Genomic DNA, 14,985 nt, shown 5'->3' with positions numbered 1-14,985 from the left:
GAGATCACAAGATTGAACCGGTTTTTAGTGAAAGTGTAATTTAAAATATATTTGAGTAATATATTATTGAATAACTTACACATTTGCTCCTTGATCTCATAAGCTTCTCTGGTTTCTGTGGGAAGACTGGATCCCATGGCATTTCTTGCTGCCACTCTGAAGCGATATTTTCTTCCCTCCTTTAATCCAGCAACAGAAATGCTCAAATCTTTTACTATTGTGTAAGGTGTCCATTCCTCCTTTTTCTCCTCCTTCTCTTCCTCCACGACAGGTTCAGGTGGAGGTGAAGCCACTGGCTCCACCCCAGGCTCAGCCTCACCTTCAGCTGCCACTGGTGTCTTGGGAGGTTTAGGCATCGGAAGCTCAAGATAGTCAATAATATAGCCATCAATTTTAGCTCCACCATCACGCATTGGTTTCACCCATCCCACGGTTGCACTGTTCTTTGTAATCTCCAGAACATCAACCTTTTGTGGTGGGTCAGGCTTGCCTTGAGGGAAAATACACAATTGTTGTAGTAATACCCTTTTAACAAGAATTTTAAATGCCTTAAAATTTTTCTGACAAAGAATACACTTACTAATAGGATCAGAGGCCAGATAGGATTTTGCTGTAACCTTTGGGACCCCAGAACCATACTCATTTACAGCAATGATCCTGAAGTAATACTCTGTTCCTGGGACGAGATTGGTAACTTTAAATGTGGTGTTATCAACATTAGCTTTGACTGTTGCCCATGTCTTGCGATCTATTTCTCGTTTTTCAACGATGTAATGAGTGATGTTACTGCCACCATCATTTTCAGGTGGAGACCATGTGAGATTGCAAGATGACATTGTGATGTCAGCAACCTCGAGACCAACAACAGGTCCAGGCGTATCTGTTTTGAAAATAAAAATCTAAATTTACACATAATTGATGGAAAGTTTTTTTTATACATTTTTATTTTTCAATCATATGATTTTTTTCTCCATTCATTCACCATATATGGTAGATGAGCAGTAAAAATCATGTTACTGAAACGTGAAAAAAAATTGTTTTACTTACCAAGAACTTTGACATTCACAAACACTGCCTTCTCTCCAGCTGGACTGGATACAGTCAATGAATATTTGCCTGAATCATCACGAGTGGTTTCAGAGATAACAAGGAATGTCATGGTATCAATGAGATCAACATGGCCCTTCTGAACAACGTTATCTTTGCCCATCCTCCTCCATAAGACCTTGGGAGCGGGTCTGCCTCTAATTGTTGCAACTAATCTAATTGGGCAGCCAGCTCTAATAGTCACACCTTTCTTCAGTTCTGCATCCAAATCAATCTCAGGGGCCTCTGAAAATTGTGAAAAATTTAGGAATTAAGAATGTTGCTAATAGTTTAAGAGCTGCTGAAAGTTTAAGAGTAGTCAACTCAAGAGTGGAAACTCACCCAAGACTTCCCTTGGTGTCACAACTGCCCCAAGGTTAGTTGGCTGACTCAAGCCAACCTGATTTTGGGCAGAAACACGGAATTCATATTCAAGCTTCTCATCCAGGCTTGAGACAGTGAATTCTGTTCCGATCAACTGGGCAGCAACATTGCACCTTTTCCAGCCTTCATCCCCCTTTTTGCCTGTTCCCTTTACTCTTAGCTCAACAACATATCCAATAAGAGGAGCACCTCCATCATATGAAGGCTTTGTCCATGCAAGAGTAATTGATGTCTTTGAGCTGTCAGCCACCTTTAAGTTGCTAACAGGACCAGGAGGCTCTGCGAATTGGAAAAACAAACACATTTTGCTATAAATACATCAACAAATAACCATTTATCAATTGTTGTGCTGTAATTTGACATACCAACTGGATCTCTTGCAGTGAATGATCTGGATGGCTTGCTTGCATCTCCAACTCCAATTTCATTTTCAGCTTTGACACGGAACTGGTATTCATGATTAGGCAGTAAACCTGTAACAGTCATCTGTGTTCCTGCAATTGGGGACTTAACAACAGGGGCCCACCGAATGGCATGCTCTTCTTTTTTCTCGAGAATATAACCAGTTATAGGTTTTCCACCATCATTATCAGGAGAACACCACATAACAACCATTTCATCTTTTGTAATTTTGGTAACTTCTGGAGCATCAGGTGCACCTGGTCTGCTGAACTGTGTCCTTGCAACAATGGACTCAGTTTCAACAGCAGGACCAGCACCCATCTTGTTCTCAGCTCTTACTCGGAAGATGTATTCATTTCCTTCAATTAGGCGAGTAACTTTAGCTGAATTGGTAATAATAGCTGCTGAATGAATTGACCATACACCTCTCTTTGTCTCACATTTTTCTATGATGTAGTTATAGATTTCACAACCACCATCATCCTCTGGTATCTCCCATGTAAGCTTGCATCTGTCTACAGAAATGTCTGACACTTTCAGGTCTCTTATAGGACCTGGTCTGTCAAGAACATTCACCTTGGCCTCAGCAGAGCAGGTTCCAGCAGCATTTGTTGCAGTAATAATGTATTTTCCGGTATCTCTGCGTCTTGAATTTGTAAGCAGGAACTTTGTGAAATTGGTGCCAGTTTCAATTTGTATTCGTGGGCTTTTCATGATATCTGCATTGTCTCCCTCTTTAGACCATTTTATATCGGGCTGAGGTTTACCTATAAGATCTGCCTCTATTGGAACAGCATCTCCAGCTTTAACAACAAGAACACCCTCCAGTTTGACTTTGAGCTCTGGCTGTACAAGTTCCTCTTTTACGAGAACTTCAGCTGTTGTCACCCAGTTACTCTCTCCTCCCTCATTCTTCGTTTGAACTCTAAATTGATAAATTTGGTTCTCAATGCATCTGTCAGCCATGAAAAATGTTTCCTTTATAGCACCTTTGTGTAATCTTTCCCATTCATCTGCTTCTTTAGGCTTCTTTTCAATATGGTAAGCAAGATTGCGACTACCACCATCATATTCTGGTTTCTTCCACTTGAGAAACACAAATGTCTTGCCTATTTCAGCGATTTGGAAGTTCTCTGGCTCACCAGGTTTCTCAACTGGATCAACAGCAAGGACTGGTGCTTTTGTCTCTGTTGGTGGACCAGCTCCAATTTTATTCTCTGCACTCACACGGAAGAAATATTCACAATTCTGGACAAGTGGAGCTTTGAGAAGTCGTTTGGTACAGTCAGAAGACACAACAGTCCATCCTCTTTGACTTGGTTGTCTGCACTCAATTATATAATTAGTAATTTCAGTGCCACCGTTATCCTCTGGATTTTCCCAAGAAACCATACACGAGTCTTTAGTCACATAAGCAACTTTCAAATTCTGACAGGCTCCTGGAATATCAAGAACATTGACAATAATTGTAGCTTGTGCTTGACCACTGCTATTCTTTGCTTGAATTGCATATTTTCCGTAATCAGCTCTAACAGCTTCCTGAATTACCAGCTCAACAAGAGGGAAGTTATTATTCATCTCAGTGCGTTTGTCTCTCCCTACAACTCTTGCATCTTTAGTCCAAGTGATTTCAGGGTCAGGTCTGCCCTTAACACGGGTTACAAGGTTGATGATTTGCCCTGCTCTAACTGTTAGAAGGTCACGGCAAGCAACATCAACAGTCACATCAGGGGGAACGAGAATGTCTTTGGCAAGCACAGTTTCTGTGAGTTCTCTTGGCTCGCCATCTCCAACCTTGTTTGAGGCTCTAATACGAAATCTGTACTCTGTGCCTTCGCTAAGTCCAGGCACTCTAAATGCACAAAACTTGATAAGATCCTTGTTTATTCTATCCCACTGTGCAGAACCTGATTTCTGACATTCAACAACATAGCCTAGGATGGGGCTGCCACCGTCTCTGGAAGGTTTGGTCCATACCAAATCTGCATATGACTTGCTCCAGTCTTTTAGTTTAATGTTACTTGGAGGCCCTGGAGGAGTAATTGGACGTTTAGCTTTTATTGGGTCTGATGGATATGAAGGCTCACTTACACCAGCAACATTTTCAGCAAAGATTCTGAATTCATAGCTATTGCCCTCAAACAAACCACAGACCCTGTATCTTACATCCAAGACTGGTGTTTTATTGACACGAATCCATTTACCAGTCATCTCCCTGCGCTCAACAATGTAGCCACTCACAGGGCTTCCACCATCAGTTTCTGGTTCAGTCCATGACACTGTTACAGCATTTTCTGTTATGTCAGAACATGTTGGTTGGCCAGGAGGACCTGGTGGATCAAACATATGCTTCGCAATAGTTGGAGGACTTTCAAGACCAGCACCAATGCCAATTTTATTCTCAGCACGTACACGTACAATATATTCACGTCCCTTCTCCAAACGTGGGACTTTGGCCTTTGTGCTTGCACTTCCAGAACTCACAACTGACCACGGCTCCCAAGGCTTCTTGACATCCTTCTTCTCTACAATATAGTTCATCAAAGGAGTGCCACCATCATCTTTTGGCGCCCTCCACTGGATTATCATATGATCAGGTGTAACCTCAAGGATATTTATGGGACCAACTGGAGCAGATGGAACATCAAGGACTGTAACATGTAGAGCAACAGACTTGCTTCCAGCAGGGTTTACCACAGTAAGACCATACTCTCCGCTGTCAGTTCTGACACATTCACTAATAGTCAATACAGTTGAATTTCCTTCAGTAACAATCTTAAATTTGCCCTCAGTTTTAAGCTCATTTCCTTCACTTTGCCACTTGGCTGTTGGAGTTGGAATTCCTTGCATAACCGCTGGGAGGACGATTGTACTGCCAGCTTTCACCACAAGACCCTCAATAAGCTTCACATCAACTTCAATAGTTGGAGCCACTGAAAAAAATAATATTTTCATTAACATTAAGTATAAAGAATGTATATTTTTATATAATATAATATCGTTTAAGCCTTACATGTTTTTTCCTGACAAGTAATTGGCACACTGGTGTCTGGTCGGCTAATGCCAATTGCATTTTGTGATTTTACACGGAATCTGTATGTTTTACCCTCCACAAGTCCAGTAACATGGCACAGAGGATTGCTGACAGTCTTGAAGGTCACCCAATCGGTGGAACCTTCTTCTTGATGCTCAACAATAAATCCAGTGATCTCACTTCCACCTGTGCGATCAGGCCACTCCCACTGAAGCCATACTTCAGTTTTGTCTGCATCCACATGATGCAGATTCTTCGGTGGACCAGGAGGATCTATAGGTAAAATTAATTTAACAAATTGGTTTGAAATAGTCAAGCTTTTAAAATCAACATTGGCATTTAATACTTACAAAGTGGATCAATGGCCTTGATAGGTTTGGTGGTTTCAACAAATGCACTCCTGCCAAACTGATTCTCAGCTGCAACTCTGAAAAGATACTGAATTCCCTCCATCAGATATTGAGCCATAAGGCTAATCTTTTTACATGCAGCACAAACTGGAACCCAGTTCTCAGCTGCTACATCTTTCTTCTGCACAACATAGTGGGAGATCACGGCACCACCATCATCTTCTGGCTTTTGCCATGTCAGGTAAGCTGACTCACTTGTGACTTCAGAGATTTTAAAATTCCTTGGTGGTCCAGGTTTATCTAAATAAAAAAATAAATATATACATTTAGCTAGATAACCAGTTGATCATAGACATTGTGTTAACTGTTAAGTGTTGTTCTTAAAACATTCATACCAAGAGCAAGAACAGTGCATGTAGCAGATTTCGTTCCAGCTGCATTTTGGACAGTGATTGTATAATTGCCAGAGTCAGCACGGGTACACTTCTTAATGTGAAGTTTGCTTCCACTTGCTGTGACCTCAGTAAGACAATGAGCAGGAACATCACCATCATTCTTTTTCCAAGAGACAGTTGGAATTGGCATGCCCTTAAATTTGGCACTAAGTGTGATGTCTGTCCCAACCATGGCAAGGTGGTCACGTGCCATATTGGCATCTAACAGCAACTCTGGCTCCTCTGCATGAATGAAGATAATAGGAAAATAATAATAAGAATTACTGATTTTATTTTATCTTCCAATAAATGAGTAACATATCATCAGTTAAATACATTTAATTATAAAACAGCCTTTACTTTTCAATACTACTGGATGAAATTAAAAAGGAAAAAATTACCAAGTCTGTCGTGAACCTTCACTGGATCCTTGACATAAGCAGGCTCAGATTTTCCAGATGCATTCACAGCCATAATTCTGAATAGAAGTTCTCCACCATCTGGTAAATTTGTCACAACAAACTTGGTGTCTGGGCATGATTCAGGAGTTTCATTTGCCTGGATCCATTCGATTGCACCGGGCTTCTGATACTCAATTAAGTAACCAAATATTTTTCCTTTACCATCATGGCGAGGAACACGCCATGACAGACTTACAGAATCTTTAGTCTTGTCAACAGCTTCAGGCAAAACAGGTGGGCTTGGCTGAACTATTAAAGAATAAGTGAATAAAGAATTATCAAATGTACTATTTCTTGATATTGATTAAGATAAAAGAAAAAATCAAATCATTAATGCTTACCAATGGGATCCTTAGCAAGAACAGGTTTACTGGGTGGGCTAGGATCTCCAGTGCCAATTTCATTCTCTGCCATTACACGGAATTCATATTCACAGCCTTCAACGAGGTCTTGTACCCTATACTGTGTAGCAGGGTAGATTGGATCTCTGGTTGCACGAGACCATCTCTTAGCTGAGGGCTCCTTCCTCTCCAATATATAGTTTGTGATAGGCTTCCCACCATCACGAGGACGGTTCCAAATTACCAGTGCTGAATCATGGAAGACGTCTTTTACAGTGGGTGGCTCAGGGGCCTCAGGTACCCCTGCAATAAGGTAAAGGATATCAGTAAAACATGCAGTTTTACAGCTTTAATTGACAATATATTTTGTGTCTTTACATACTGAATAGATCTTTAGCTTTCATCTCCTCTGATTCCAGTGGGTCACTTATGCCATACATGTTCTCAGCACTAATTCTCATGATGTATTCACGACCCTCTACAAGTTTAGGTACTTTGCAGTGGGTTTTTGTGGTGGCAGATGTTACAGTTGTCCACATGTCCCTGTTTACATCTCTCTTCTCAATGATGTAGTTAGAAATTTCACATCCACCATCATCAAGAGGGGGCTTCCAGGAAATAACCATATGATCTCTATGAACTTCCTCAAATACAACTGGGCCCTCTGGAGGCAATGGACGATCTAAAAGTGCACAAAATATACATATGTAAGATGTGTCCAAAATATCTATTTATATTCATATTTATATTCATTAATTAATGTGTATTTGGTAAACTTTTGTCTTGTTTCATGAGACTTACCTGCAACTGTGACATTACAGATGCCTTTACGAGCACCAGTACAGTTTTCAACTGTCACACAGTACTTGCCACTGTGTCCACGCTGAGCTTTAATAATACCCAGGCACATTGTGGTAGTAGTATTTTTGAACTTGATGTGGTCATCTGCTTTTAGTTCCTTATCATCTCTTGACCAGGTGACAGATGGTGCTGGTTTTCCAGTATACCGTCCCTGGAGTGCACAGCTTTCACCAACACGAAAGACAACCTTATCACGGAAGTCCAGCTCAATTGTCGGGGGCTCTAACATGGTAAAAGGGAAAAAAAAGACATTGTGAACATCATAAAAAATTATAGTTAGTGTAATATGGTGTACCAAATGAAGAACAGTTGGAGAGTTAAAAGAAAACACTCACCAAGTTCATCTTTACATGTAATTGGCTTAGTGGAGAAAGATGGTTTGCCTGGACCAACTTCATTCACTGCACTGACACGGAACTCATATGTGTCACCTTCACGAAGGCCATCATAAGTATATTTTCTATCCATCAGCGTATCTTTGGTCAGTCTCACAAATTTGTCTTTGCCAATCATGCGAGCCTCAAGAATATAGGATATCACTTCAGACCCTCCATCATACTTAGGTGGCTTCCATGTCACACTGATATAGTCTTTGGTGATGGCAGTCACCTCAAGATCTTCTGGCCGTTCTGGAACATCTAGTTTAAAAGAAGTCAAATGATGATTAGCTACCATGGATACAGATTTTTTACAGTTGTATTAATACCTTTTACAGTTTAATACAAAACTATTTTTAAAGCTGGAAAAGCAAAGAAAAATACTTACTAATACGATCCTTAATCACAATTTCACATGCTGTTTGGCAGAAAGGACCTACTCCAATTGCATTTTCAGCTGCAACTCTGAAAAAATATGCCTTTTTAAGCACCAGATTATTTACTATAGCATTTTGTCTGCCAGCTGTATAGGAGCAAGATGTCCAAGCCTTGCGATCGACTTCACGTTTCTCAATTTTGTAGTTGGAGATAGCAGATCCACCATCATCATCAGGGAAAAACCAGTTCAGTTTGCATGAATCACTTGTAAGGTTTTCTGCTGTAAATGGTGCCCCCACTGGACCAGGGATATCTGAAGTAACAAAATAAAATAAGAAACTGTACTTTCCCTAATGTAGCTCTTTTACAGAAATCTGTATATTATTTGTGCCTGACAATTCTCACTTACCAAGAACATCAACAATAACAGACTTCTTCACTTCTCCTCCATCATTCTTGGCTGTTATTGTATATACTCCTCGCTGTGCCCTAGTGCAATCTTTCATCACCATGGAACAGCTGATTGATGTGGTTTCAATAACAGCCTCTGATGGGACTGGATACCCATCTCTGCTCCATGTTATCACAGGTGGAGGTTGGCCTGATACATACGCAATGATACGAATAACACCTCCTGCATGAATAACCATCTTCTCCTTTACTGATATGTCCAGCTCAAGGACTGGCAAAACTGAAATGACAAAACAATTTTTTATTAAATTCATATTTCGCATATAAATCCTTGTTTTTTGTTTTCCCCACACAAGCAATAAAATCAATCAATCATTTTTATTTATATAGCACTTTTAACAATACAGGTTGTATCACACTTCATTTGAAGAATGTTGAATTACTGAGACTTACTTATCCGGTCCTTCATTTCAAGAGCATCAGCAACTTCACCTGGTTCACTCAGACCTGCAGCATTGAATGCCAAAACTCTAAATTTAAAAAATGCATTCTCTTTCAGTCCTGTGACCACAAATTTAGTTCCTCTAACTTCTTTGTCTTTGGCCTGGAACAGAAGGAAGATTTTTTTTATGTATAACGAATGTATGAACATTTTTGCTGAATTCAAATATTTGGGTATACAAAACAAACTTAAACAAACCTTGATCCATGCTTCTGTGCCCTCTTCCTTGTATTCAACATGGTAGCCCATTATCTTTGAACCTCCATCCTTTAAAGGTGGTATCCATTCCAAGTCTGCTGTAGTCTTAGTCCAGTCTGTGACTTTTGGGGTTGGTGGTGAAGGAGGAGCTACAAGAAAGCAGGTTTGTCATAGTTTGAGTCTCTATTAATAAAAAAATATCTGAAATTAAATCTCACAGTGTATTATTTTCCTACCTATTGGATCTCTAGCAAATGTTGGCTCAGATGGCTCACTTGGAGGTCCACATCCTGCAGCATTTATTGCTATCACGCGAAACAAATACTGAGATCCCTCAATGAGCCCTGTTACTCTGTGTGATATACCAAGTGGCATGGGCCTGACTGGATCACGGGTTACTCTGCTCCAACGTTTAGATGTGGTTTCTTTACGCTCAAGCCAGTAGCCTGTAATTGGAGTGCCTCCATCTGAGTCTGGTTCTTCCCAATTTACAGTCATGGAGTCTATTGTGACGCTAGAAAGTGTTGGCTTGTCACATTGGCCAGGTGGCACTAAAAAATTGATATAAAATAACATGATTGTTATAAATGTAACATAAGTGATATAAATGTAATCTAAACATACAACATCTCTAATTATATAAACTTTAAATATGTGAATGAATACTTACTGAACACATCTCTGGCTACTTCAGGTTCACTATCAAGAGGATCACCAACGCCATATTTGTTTTGAGCCCTAATCCTGAAAATGTACTCATGGCCTGGCATCAGATTTTCGACCGTGAACATCCTCTCTTTGGGTTCACTAGTAACAGGTATCCAAGTCTTCCTGTTGGCAACACGTCTCTCAATAGTGTAGTTTGTAATTTTGGAGCCACCATCATCCTTAGGAGGCAGCCATGACAGCGTTATCTGTTCAGCACGAATTTCCTCAAATTTTATGGGTGCAGATGGAGCCCCAGGACGCCCTGTTTAAAAGAAGAATTATGTTACTTTTAACAACACCACCTTGGTGTCTCCATATTAAAAAAAACTGTTGAAATTTACCTAAAACATTAAGCCTCATTTCCTTGGAAATGGTGCCAAGGCTATTGCTGGCAGTAAGAGTGTAGAGGCCAGTATCTGACCGTTTGCCCTGCTGAATTAGCAGTGTGCAGCTATCGTCAGAAACAAGTTTGTTGATGTGCTCATCATACTCAACATCAATCCTGTTTTCACTTTTGTGAGGAGGAGCCTTCTGCCATGAGAGTGTCGGAAATGGACAGCCCTTAATCTTAGCAACAATATGAATATCTGCACCCTGTTCAACCTCCATGAATTCTGGAAGCTCAATAACAGGTACCCCTAAAAGGAAAAGGAACAAAGATGAATTTGTACACCATGCAACCCTAATTCATTGAATTCTTTTATTGTGTGTTACTTTTTACTCACTGTTCTGGTCCTTAATAATAATGGGTCCTGCTGTGGAGGAGGGTCTACTGGCACCAGCCTCATTCACAGCCTTAACACGGAATTCATATTCAGCACCCTGGTGGAGATCTTCTACTTTGAATGTGGTGGCATCAACATCTCGGCGGTTACACTGTCTCCAGGACTCTTGCTGGTTTCCACTGCTGTCCCACCATAGACGCTCAATGTTGTAGTGAGTTACAGGTGCACCGCCATCATTCTTTGGTGGCTTCCATGTCAGAGTCACAATGCCCTTGGACACATCAATTATTTTGACTCTTGTAGGAGGATCAGGAGGATCTGTAAAAAAGTTTTGAATGATCAGGATAAACGGTATTTGAACATTTTTAATGTGAGACTTGATTGCTAAATATACTTACGAATAGGATCTCTGGCTTTAGTCTGCTGAATGGTTGTGATATGAGGTCCCAAACCAAAGCAATTCTCAGCTCTTATACGGAACAAGTATTCTTGTCCTTCAATGAGGTCTGGCACAACTAAGGACTGTGTTGCGCAAGTTGGGTTGACCTTTGTCCAAGCCTTTCCTTCAACAGTTTTTTTCTCAATAAAGTAACTCTTGATTCTGTCACCTCCATCACAGTCTGGTGGCTTCCAGCTTAGTCTACATGTTCCACGTGTGATGTCACTGATTTTGACATCTTTGGGAGCTCCAGGCAAATCTGGACAAAAGAGACAGAATATTATGAGATATGATTTTATGTGATATGATACATACCTCTAAACCTATATTCTAATGAAGCTACTGCTGTCTCAGGTTATGATGTTTTGTATTTTAAATGCAGTGTTTCTTACCAAGTACATTCACGCGCACTTTAACGATTTTGGTGCCACCCTGGTTATTGGCAGTGATGATGTATCGCCCAGAGTGGTTTAATTTACATTCAGGGATTATCACTACTGATGTTGTATCGCTGGATGATATCTGCAAAGTTTAAATGCAAAATGTATTATTTGAATAATGCATGTTTGTTTGGACTTAAACCGAGTGTTTTGAGGAAAAAATTATCCTACTTCTGAATCCTCTGGCAAAGTATGACGTTCATTCTTTTTCTCTGTTGGGGCAGTTCCATCAAAGTCCCATGTAACATTTGGAATAGGTTTGCCTGAGATGGTGGCTGGAATCTTGATGGTCGTTCCAGCGCGACAATTGAGAAGCTCATTAGCCGTGACATCCATGGTAATAACAGGTTCCTCTGTAAACATGTCAAGTAACATATATATCTTTAATCATTGATGCCATTCTACATGTATGTGTTAAGTATTACTCTATATTACTACAACACAACTACACAAAATAAGGTTTACCCAGAATATCTTGAACAATTGTATCGGCAGTTCTGGGACTTGGCTCAGATTCACCAGCAGCATTGACAGCAACAATCCTGAACCTGCATTTCTTATTCTCTTTAAGCCCTGACACAGTGTATGAATTGGTTAGGATCAGCTTATCAGGTGTATTGATCCTTCTCCACTCAAGTGAACCTTCATCCTGAACTTCAACCATGTAACCCTTTATTGGACTTCCTCCATCTTTTTCAGGTGGGGTCCAAGAAAGGCTCACACTGCTTGTGGTTTTGTCTGTTACTTCAGGTGCTGGTGGTTGGCTTGGTGGTTCTAGAATTAACATTTAAGAATGCACAATTTTATTCATTAAAATCTGGAATTCATAAACCTTTTAGCTTAAGAAATGTTACTTACTTCTTGGATCAAGCGCAAACACACACTCTGTTGCTTCACTTGGAGGTCCAACACCAGCTGCATTCTGAGCCATCACACGGAACTTGTACTCAGAACCCTCAATAAGGTGGAGAACATTGTATTCCAGGCCCCTGACTGCTGGTTTTGTTACTGGAGCCCTGTTAACACGGCTCCAGTATACAGCTCCTCTCTCTCTCTTTTCAAGCCAGTAGCCTTGAATAGTTGAGCCACCATTGTCTTTTGGGGGATCCCAAGCGACCAACATAGATGAGCGAGTGTGACTAATAATCCTTGGCCTCTGGGGTGGCCCAGGAAGACCAAATGGATCTTTGAGTACAACCTTTTCGGATTCACATCCATCACTGACCCCATACTTGTTCTCAGCTTTGATCTGGAACTGGTAGGTACCATAGGCCTCCAACTTGTACACCTGCAGAAAAGTATTAAAACACATTTAAAGCATTTAAAAACACATATTGCAGTCTCATTCTAAAAAGAAGTAATATGTATAGTAATATTTATTAATATATATTAACCCCATAACGTCTGTCTATGATGCAGCATGTCAGCTGTTCCCAGTCAGACTTCTTTTTGCTGGCATCTCTCTTCTCAATGATGTAGTTAGTGAGGTCGCTTCCACCATTGTCCTCTGGGGCATCCCAGGTAAGGTAGCAGGACTCAGCTTTGATGTCAGACACCACAATGTTTCTTGGCGGCAATGGGCGATCTAGAGAAACATCAACACCACAATTAGTACATATCCTCAAAGCATCATAAATGTAATCTTGTAGCAGTATTGCTGAAAAGTTGTATCTAACATATTTAAATTACAAGAAAAAGCACTGTTTAACTAGTATTGTGACACCCAATTCTACTTCCCATTTGAAAAAAATCAAATACTGAATACAATTTAAAGTCATACCCAAGATGTCCACTCGGATTGTGCGTTGACCTACTCCACGGGTATTTGTGGCAGTTAACTTGTAAATGCCTGTGTCTTTTCTTACAGTTTCAGGAATACCAATTTTGGTATTAATAGTTTGCCTGTTAATCTCTTCTGATTCCAGTGTCATTGTCTCAGTAGGTTGGTCGATAACTTCTCCATTCTTTGTCCACTCAAAGGTAGGCAAGGGTAGGCCAACGATTTCACCAGGAATTTCAATAGCTGCTCCCTTCTTGACAATAATAGCATCACTCTTAAAGAATTTCAACCATTTAACAGTTGGTATAACTAAAATAGAGGAAAAACAAACATAAATGGAAATAGTAAGGCATCAAGTTAATTAAAAACTAAATGTGTACAAAAGTTGTCATTGATTTATGTTATATGGAGTAATACATACGTTCATCATCCTGAATATTGGCACTGATTGGTTTGGATGGTTCTCCATCTCCAACTTCATTGACAGCTTTGACTCTGAAGTCATACATCATATTCTCAGACAAATTTTCCAGAGTGATGGTAAGGTCTTTGCAGAGTTGGCGATTGGCAACATCATATTCATTGCTGTCTTGTCTCATCTTTTCAATATAGTAGCCTCTGATTGGAGAACCACCATCACTACGAGGAGGTTCCCAAGTTAAAGTAATAGTGCTCTTGGTCCTTTCCTTATAGTGCAATTTCTCTGGGGCAGATGGAACTCCTAAAATTTCAATAAAGTATTGTTTCAGATATGAAAACAATGCAAATTTTAACATAAATCAAATATAGTTTTATAATATATATATATTTTTTAAATTAATTGTTCTCATGAATGTATTATTCAGTTTTATTTACCTTTAGGATCCACTGCTAAAACAGGTCCAAGTTCAACAGGAGCACCAAGGCCATATTTGTTCCTTGCGACTACACGGAACATATATTCTTCTCCATCAAGAAGACCAACAATGTCACATTTGCAAGCAGCAACTTCTAAGGGTTGTCTGTAAATGTGCATTTTTGCATCTTTTCGTTCAACAACATAGCCCATGATGTCACTTCCACCATTATCCAGAGGATCTGACCAGGTGAGTGAAATCATTTTCTTGGTCACATGAACTGTCTTAAGATCAACCACTGGTCCGGGAACATCTTTTGTATAAAAAGGAAGAAAAAATCAGCACAATGAGAGGTTACATTTCAAGTTTTAATAGCAAAAATTCTTTAAAGAAAATGATTTGACTTACCCATCACATCCACCTTAACGGATGCAGACTTGGTTCCGCTGGGGTTGGTACCTGTGATCTGGTATATGCCATGGTCAGTTCTCAAAGCATTTTTGATGGTTAAACTGTTGTTTTTTCCTTCTGTCTCAATAACTGTGTGTTCCTTGTCTGGCTCTGCATCATCCTTTGCCCACTTAACTTCTGGTACAGGGCGTCCAGTAACAACAGCAGGGAGACGCAATGTTTCTCCAGCTCTAATGATGACTCCATTCCTTACAGAGACATCAAACTCAATGCCTGGGGCCTCTGTAAATTCAAATAAAGATTTCAAATTCAATCAGAATTTCACTAATAGTTGCAAAACAATGCTGAGATGTATCTAAATCAGGGCTTATTGTTTAAAGTATTTAGGTCCTCTGTTGCACTTGTAGAAAGGAGAAAGTGACAGAAG

At 40.0% G+C, this 14,985-nt stretch overlaps 1 protein-coding gene across 1 annotated transcript in view; it reads right to left on the bottom strand.

Annotated features, from left to right (window-relative positions):
* The window catches only part of LOC122351535 (titin-like), a 107,351-nt gene that overhangs the window by 27,291 nt on the left and 65,075 nt on the right, over positions 1-14,985 (bottom strand). The window contains 31 exon segments of the mRNA XM_043248663.1: positions 80-490; positions 581-880; positions 1,048-1,332; positions 1,429-1,749; positions 1,836-4,805; positions 4,886-5,179; positions 5,257-5,556; positions 5,652-5,933; positions 6,092-6,400; positions 6,493-6,795; positions 6,875-7,174; positions 7,294-7,575; positions 7,689-7,991; positions 8,119-8,421; positions 8,518-8,799; positions 8,973-9,123; positions 9,220-9,368; positions 9,456-9,770; positions 9,890-10,189; positions 10,269-10,565; positions 10,653-10,970; positions 11,051-11,350; positions 11,484-11,613; positions 11,703-11,884; positions 11,997-12,305; positions 12,390-12,819; positions 12,926-13,116; positions 13,312-13,620; positions 13,733-14,032; positions 14,167-14,460; positions 14,556-14,840. Of these exon segments, the coding sequence (XP_043104598.1) occupies positions 80-490; positions 581-880; positions 1,048-1,332; positions 1,429-1,749; positions 1,836-4,805; positions 4,886-5,179; positions 5,257-5,556; positions 5,652-5,933; positions 6,092-6,400; positions 6,493-6,795; positions 6,875-7,174; positions 7,294-7,575; positions 7,689-7,991; positions 8,119-8,421; positions 8,518-8,799; positions 8,973-9,123; positions 9,220-9,368; positions 9,456-9,770; positions 9,890-10,189; positions 10,269-10,565; positions 10,653-10,970; positions 11,051-11,350; positions 11,484-11,613; positions 11,703-11,884; positions 11,997-12,305; positions 12,390-12,819; positions 12,926-13,116; positions 13,312-13,620; positions 13,733-14,032; positions 14,167-14,460; positions 14,556-14,840 (11,505 nt within the window).

Source organism: Puntigrus tetrazona, chromosome 9 (genome assembly GCF_018831695.1).
Source record: "Puntigrus tetrazona isolate hp1 chromosome 9, ASM1883169v1, whole genome shotgun sequence".
Classification (NCBI taxonomy): Eukaryota; Metazoa; Chordata; class Actinopteri; order Cypriniformes; family Cyprinidae; genus Puntigrus; species Puntigrus tetrazona.
Note: the sequence above shows the minus strand (reverse complement) of the source record. Positions and strands in the feature narration are given on the sequence as shown.